The 6,889-nt window shown below is 54.8% G+C and overlaps 2 protein-coding genes across 8 annotated transcripts in view; one reads left to right on the top strand and one right to left on the bottom strand.

The window, feature by feature from the left end:
• Positions 1-210: 210 nt before the first annotated feature.
• Klhdc3 (kelch domain containing 3) lies at positions 211-6,561 on the bottom strand. 5 transcript variants are annotated; one of them, XM_033766439.1, is made up of 12 exons: positions 6,427-6,561; positions 4,715-4,899; positions 3,937-4,149; positions 3,583-3,759; positions 3,313-3,428; positions 3,085-3,156; positions 2,748-2,961; positions 2,512-2,598; positions 2,260-2,368; positions 2,051-2,124; positions 1,856-1,934; positions 211-891 (listed from the first exon to the last, which is right to left on the bottom strand). In XM_033766439.1, exons 3-12 carry the CDS (start codon positions 4,088-4,090, stop codon positions 825-827), a joined length of 1,149 nt encoding a protein of 382 aa, XP_033622330.1. In that variant the 5' UTR covers positions 4,091-4,149; positions 4,715-4,899; positions 6,427-6,561; the 3' UTR covers positions 211-824. The 5 variants fall into 5 exon arrangements, with proteins under 5 accessions (XP_033622330.1, XP_033622331.1, XP_010615946.1 ...); XM_033766440.1 differs by having other exon boundaries at positions 4,715-4,821; XM_010617644.3 differs by lacking the exon at positions 4,715-4,899.
• Positions 6,562-6,631: 70 nt separating this feature from the next.
• Positions 6,632-6,889, top strand: part of Mea1 (male-enhanced antigen 1) — a 1,686-nt gene continuing 1,428 nt past the window's right edge. Inside the window, exon 1 of one of the 3 annotated variants that reach the window (XM_010617639.3) lies at positions 6,632-6,718. Coding sequence is in view for 1 of the 3 variants with exons in the window: in XM_010617637.1 (XP_010615939.1) it covers positions 6,751-6,865 (115 nt within the window). In the remaining 2 variants the exon portion in view is untranslated. The other 2 variants (XM_010617637.1, XM_010617638.3) reach the window with 2 other exon arrangements.

Raw genomic sequence — 6,889 nt, 5'->3', positions numbered from 1 at the left:
CCGGCATGGGCAGCTTCCGCGGTGCGGCGACGACGTGACGCCACTTCCGCCCGCTTCAGCGTCCCAAGGGCTGGGCCGAAGCCGGGGGGAGGGGAATCGCTGCAGCCCCGCCCAAAGCCAAGACGGCGCCCGGCACAGCCCTGCTCCCTGAGACCGGTCGGTTCCACCCGTTCAACCCGTTATCCCGTCAGGGCTCGGGCTTTCTAACACTCCTGCCCGGAAGCTGGCACCTCGGGGCGCACGCCCTGAGTCCCCGGCCCCACTGCAAACTCCTCCCTCTCCCCACGCTACTCCACAAGAACACGCCACACGCAGCAGGTTTTCATTTTTATAAAACGAGCTGGCTGAGCTCTGGGGTGCAGCAGCAGCTCAGGGAGGGGTGGGGTGATCGGCTGAGCCCCGTCTCCCCGGCTGGGGAGAGGAGGGCGCTCGCCGACAGCTGCAGCTCAAGCAGGGGCGACGGCACGGGGGGAGGGAGGCTCCTGAGGCTCGGACACTGCGCGTTTTCCGCTTCTCCCCACTCGCCTCCCTTCCCAGCAGAGCCCGGTTACTGGCCGGCCGGGTGGGCAGAGCAGAGGCTCAGGAGCAGCTGGAGGGAGGTGGATGGGTACAGAGCACCAAGGGGAAGGGGCCCTCGGCCCGACGGGAGAGGGACCTGGCCCTCGCTCCCGCCAGCTCCCCACTGAATTCACAGCACGGAAACTCCTCTAGTCCAACAACTCCACGTGGAGGTAACAGTCCGGGTCCAAAGGGGGCAGGCAGGTGAGAGGTAGCAGGGGCACTGAAGACTACAGCAGACGCAGGAGGGAGGCGGCAGACTCCTCCTAACCGTGGGAGGAGACGATCGGGCGACTGATATTGCTGTTGGTAGTCATGGCATTCAGCTCCCACCTGAAGGACCAACCGTCTTTAGAAAGGGCAGAGGGGGAGCGGAGCTCCCCACCCCAAGCCCACAATTCCTTGAATGAAGCTATGAACGCAGCAATACCTTTCTAAAGTTCAACCACCCATGGCCACCTCTTCTCCTCAGCTCTCCTGGGTCCAAGGATTAGTCCCCACCCACCACAGATCCTGCCACCCACCCTTTCACCTCCAACCTCAAGTGCATTTCCTGTTGATGTTTTAAACTTGGCCTGACTCAGATCTCCTGCCCTCCCTGAAGTTTCCCCAACCCATCCTACCATATTAAAATTAAATTGTTCTCTTTTCCACAATCCTTTCATTCTGCAAAGGTTGACTAAGTACGTCCTTATGCCAGGACCTAAGCAGTCTACTTGGTATCAGGCACTTGCACGTGTGTCAATCCTGGGCCAGCCTGGGACCCACCAGTTCAACCTGTATGCTCCCTGTCTTCAAATATGGAACACACAGACTCTCAGCAAGTAAGAGTTACAATAGTGACACTAGCAGAAGGAAGTGTCAGTGACCCAGTAAAATAACCTTTGGTGCTCGAACTGAAGCTAAGAATGGAATTCAGAGGTGAGAAGTCAGGTCCTCCCTTAATTCTATAACTAAGGTGATCCAGAAGCTCCTGAACTGTACTTTGCAATTAAGATGAAAGACTCAATTAGCATACTAACAAAAGCAACTCTCAGCTCAGGCCTCAGGAAGTGATGCCTCCGAGCTTCTTTCAAAAAACTGAATTTCTTTTCAATATTATTTACCCAGCTGACAGTTTTATTACATGGTGGGTGTAGCTCCTTCCATCTCATTACTCACAAGAACATTACATTTCCAGGAAGACAAAAATGCCTGTGTCCTCCACAGAGAGCCAGCTAATCAGGTCACACCTGTGCTGCTCACTCACCCCCACCCCACAGCCCGCCAGTTCCTCCTTTGCAAGCACTCACTGTACCTGATGTCGTGGGGCAAACAGGACTGGTCCAGGTTATACTGAATCACCGCCAGTTTACACAGAGTCTTCAGACTAGGGCCTTAAAAGAGAGTTGGGGAGGAAGCTGGTCAAAGCCAAGGAAAGGTCCAGTCCTGCCCATCACCACCCAAGGACAGTACCCTGCTGAGGAGAAGCACTTCAGAAGTAACTACTTACTAAAATCCAAAATGTGTAAATCAGAATGATCTATGAGGTCAAATTCATCTCCTAGGCCCTCCTCGGGAGATGGGCTGTAGGGATCAAAAGAGCTGAAGGTAAGAGGGAAAACTCCCCACAAGACCCTTTTGCTCAGATACCTCCCACTCCCCTATTAGTCACACACAGACCTCTGCCCTTCCCTGAGCCCTCCCTCCTCTCCTCCTCACCTTGTACCCCCAAAAAGAACAATCTTATCACCAACAATACAGCAGCACTGGCGCCGGCGGGGACATGGCCCCTTCCCCTTCGGTTCAACCTTTTTCCAGGTAAAAGACACTAGAGAGAAGTTTACACAGAAGTTCAACACCTGCCCAGTCCAGGCACCTTCACTCCCCAGGCCCACACCTACTCAGGAAGGTTATTCCTTTCCTCCCACCTCAGTTGCTCCTTGTTTCTGCCCTAAAGATAGTGCTCTTTACCAGGATTAAACTTCCAGAGGTCATGGAAGTGCCGGTTCAGCCTTGCATTATAGCCACCAAAGATGTACAGCTCCCCGTTGTAGCCAACTGGAAGGAGAGAGAAGTGTCAAGAGTGTGGAGAGCAGAGGGCTTGTGGCACACGCCTGTAATCCCAGCCTGGCAATTTAGCAAAACCCCGTTTCAACAAAGAGTGAGGAGGGCAGGACGGGACTCCACCGGAAATAACAGATACTCACAAGCTGAGTGGCTCCGGCGCCCCTCAGGCAGCACTGGCGTGTTAGGACAGTCCAGCCAGGCTTCGGTTCTGGTGTCAAAGACACGAATGCGATTGCAGTAAATCTCGTTGTTGGAGTGGAATGGCCCGAAGCGGTCAGCACGGCCCCCAAACACATACATGTGATTGCCCAGCATTGTGGCAGAGTGGAAGTCCCTCCAGCGTGCAGGGTTGCCCTGGGCAGGAGCAGAGAGGCGAGGCAGGTCAGCATGGATGTTGGGAGGGAAGCTGCTCTGTTTGAACTCCCCTGATTTCTTCTATGAAGCGTGGGGCTCTTAGAAGAGGAAGAAAAGACAGACCTTTGTACAAATGAGAGTCCACGTCATGTTGCTCGTATCCAGCTTGTGAATGTCATTGGAAAAGCAATCCGCCTGAGCAGAGAAAGTTAGAAAAGAGGGGCCAAGGTCACACTGACCCTCCAGCCTTCCCCTTAAACCTACAAACAGCCAAAGCCTCCCACTCCACTGTTTAATTTCTCTTCCTCTTTATCATTCCCATACTAAAATTCCAGTTTTCCCCAGGCTTACCAGCTGCTCATAGCCCCCAAAAATGTACATAATCTTGCCGAGGACACAAGCAGAATGCCCATCCCGGGCCCCGGGAATTGCTCCCAACACTCGGGGTGTGGACCATTTGTGGGTATCTAAAGAAAGTAAGAGAATGAGCCAGGTCAGCATCCTCAGATGTTCCCTCCTAAACTCTGGGTACCCTGTTCCCCCTGGCTCAACCACACCTTTCCCAGACCCCTAAGCACCATCTGGCAAAGCACAGCTTCTCTTTTGAGGCCCCTTACTCACTGACATCAAATGCGTAGAGCACATTGCAGGCTCCTTCGGTGTCATTCCGCCCACCCCAAAGGAAGACCGTGTCGTCGATGAGGACAGTTGAGTGTCCATAGCGCATGTAGGGAACCACAGGAGCCTGCCCGCGGATGGCTGGCCTCACGGGGGGCAGCTTCATCCAACGCAAGGACACTGTGGGCACAGCTCTGTTCAGCCCTGGGAACCTTCCTTCAGCTGTCCACCCTTTCCCAAACCAGACATTGAATCCCAAATCCACTTGGCCACAGGGACTACCACCAAAATTCAACCAGCCACCTATTTCCCTCCCTGCCGTGGGCACCCCAAGGACAGTGACAGCCATTGGCTTACCTGCATTGAAAATGTGCACATCTATCTGTCGCAGTGTCTCATAGTCTTCACCAGAGCAGTAACCCCCAAAGGAGTATACTCGGTGCCCGACAGCCACTGCAGCATGGTTCACCCTGCGTGGCCCTCCCTCCAGATGCACTGTCCACCGTAACATCCCCTGGGCCACTGGTCACAGCAACATGCCCCCCCGGCACAGCCTGCTGCCTCTGATATCTGCGCACAATCAGAGCCACAGGCTCCTCAGGCAAGGCCTCTGCCCAGCTCACCAAGACTGCCCAGAACCAGCCCTCACCTCCAAGTGTCACCCTGGCACTCCTCCCACAGCACCCCTCCACAGGGACACTAGTCAGCTCAGGTGGCTGGCCCTGCCCCCAGGGAGCTAGTGAGGTCAAGGAGTAAACCTTGGGCCTGTGCTCTCCCACAGCAAAAGGCGGGGCTGCCTCAACCTGATGGCCAGCTCAGGCTTGGTTGATCAAGGTTGCTCCCCACCCCACTCATGCAGGCTCCACCCTGTCCTTGGTTTGGAACAAGCTCTAAGCCCCTTCCCAGGCGGGTATGCTCCCTTGTCTCTGGCTCTGTTCTCTGCCATCTCTCTAAGAATCTCTGTGCTCTTAAAGGTAGGGATATCAAAATACACATAGCTATTAATAGCCCAGCCAGGCCCAGCCAGCCCATTGAAAGCTGGCATGGGTGCTTTAAAGTAAAAAACCTCTTAAAGTAGAGCAGTGCCCCTACCCAGGTCAGGGAACCCCATTACCATAGTTGATTATCCCCTCACAGGGAGTTCTTGTCAAGCTGAGCCGCTGTCCCTGGGGTCACCCAGGGCCCCACAGTCATGAAGAGTTCCTTTGACAGCTGTGCCTGGTATGCTGCCAGAACTGGAAACTTAAGCCAGGAAGGTATGTATATGCTGGGTCTGGGGGTAGGGAAAGAGGTCTCCTCCTCCTGCCACTTTCCCCAACCCTGTGTGGTAGAGAATAAGCCATTTCCAGCAGTTCTTCCCCTAATTGGGCCCCTGAAAAGGGGTTCGGGGTCGGGGTCCACTGGAAAGGAAAAGGAAAGCAAAACTGCCCCAGGACAGGACAAAAACAAAGACCCAGGCAAGAGAGATCATGGTTTCTTAAGAGACAACCTGACAACTTGGTGATAATTTGAAGGCTCTTTTAGGCAAACCCTCTTGCAACTGGCAATGCCTCTGCTGGCAGGCACCTGCTGGGTTTGGGCAGATCATCTGCTCCCTGTTCGAAATGCTTGGCAAAGAGAATAGCTAGGAAGAAGCCCAGGCGCGCGCATAAGCGCGCACACACTCGCGCACACACACACACACCCACACACACCCACCCACACACACACACACACACACACAAGGCTCAAATAAGGGGGGCCTTTTTCCGGATTATAGCTAGGAAGAAGCCCAGGCGCGCGCATAAGCGCGCACACACTCGCGCACACACACACACACACACACACAAAAGGCTCAAATAAGGAAGGCCCCTTTCAGGATGGAGACATAGCTTTCAGCCAGCTTGCCGGTCCCACCCACCCAACCTCCCCAACCCCACACCCCAGCTTTAAATAGCCACCCGACCCAACCTGAAACAGCCCCAGCCAGAAGCTACTTCGCATTCATTACTTCAGTTCTCAATCAGAAGTGTGATTGACCTGGGCTGGGGGGGGCACTTAAGACAGGTGAAAGGCTTAAAAAGCTAAATCCTTCATCTTCCCCACATCTCCTACCCGACTTCAGATACAGTCAGATAGAGTGCATATAAAAATGCACACGGGAGACACAAGCAATTCCAGCAAAAGTGGACAAAGCATCTTAGCTTCTCCTCCATAAGGACAACTCAGACTCAGGAAGAACAAGCCCCTGGGTCTCAGGGGCTCCTCTAATCTGGGTTTACCCAATCCTCTAGCCCTACGGCATTTTCAAGCTGCTTCTACTCCGTTAAAACATTGATCCCCGTCTGTGGTCTCTTGCAATTCTCAGCCCCCCTCTATGGCTCTTCTTAATTTGCAAGCTTTCCAGTTTTCTCGTTTTCTCCTTCTTCTACAATTCCCAGATCCAATCAAGAAACATCCATTTTTCTACCTCCAAGAAGGGAAGAAAAACTAGTAATTCACTGTCCTCTTTCATCCACGGATTTTCTCCCCTGAATATGACCCCATCCCTGTCTTCTCCCTGCTGAGCTTCCCCATCGCCACACACACTTCCCTCTCCATTATGCTCAGCTTCCTCGTCCTCCTCACAACTCAGCCTTCCCTCAATTTCCTTCATTGCCTGCTCCAGCCACCAGGTCTCACCCAACCGTCTTCCCACCATCCTCCCCAATCCTTCGCTTCCCCATTAACACTCTCCTTTCCCGTCATCCCCCAGGTCCCTTCCCACCCCCACGGCATCACTCTCGGGCCCCTCCCCCAAGACTCCAGCTTTAGGCATGCACGTCACCAGGCCCCCTAATTCTTGCTCATCAATCTCTCCTAGGGTACCTGCCAGGCCGGGCCGGGGTGAGGTCGCGGGTCCTCGCGCTGCCTGCAGCCTAGAACCCGTGGCCTGCCAACCAACGCCTAAATCTCCAACGAGATAAACACAGCCAGACTCAGTCTTCCGGCGCGCAACGAGAAGTGCACGCGCGGTTAGACTTCTGGAGGGCCTGGCTCCTTCTGGGACTTGTAGTCCACAGGTTTCCGGAGGCGGATCGGAAGGGCTGAGGAAAGCGCCGGACCCGATTTAGAGATTCTGCTCATGTGCACACTACGTCAGGAGCGCGGTGGTCATTGGGTGATGTAGTCCTTTGTTATCTGAGCCGGGGGATGGCGGAGGCGGGGCAAGGGGTGGACTCCTCGTCTTCGCTCGCGTCAGTCAGGGACACGGGGTGGGGCTGGAGGACCGAGCGTCCCGGCGCGTCTCGCCGGGCCGGAAGTGAAGGTGCGGGTCGGGCCGCGGGCTGCG

Source organism: Fukomys damarensis, unplaced genomic scaffold, assembly GCF_012274545.1.
Source record: "Fukomys damarensis isolate Sample0158 unplaced genomic scaffold, DMR_v1.0_HiC HiC_scaffold_20, whole genome shotgun sequence".
In the NCBI taxonomy this organism is placed as follows: domain Eukaryota; kingdom Metazoa; phylum Chordata; class Mammalia; order Rodentia; family Bathyergidae; genus Fukomys; species Fukomys damarensis.
The sequence above is the reverse complement of the archived record's forward strand: the minus strand, read 5'-3'. Positions and strand labels throughout refer to the sequence as shown.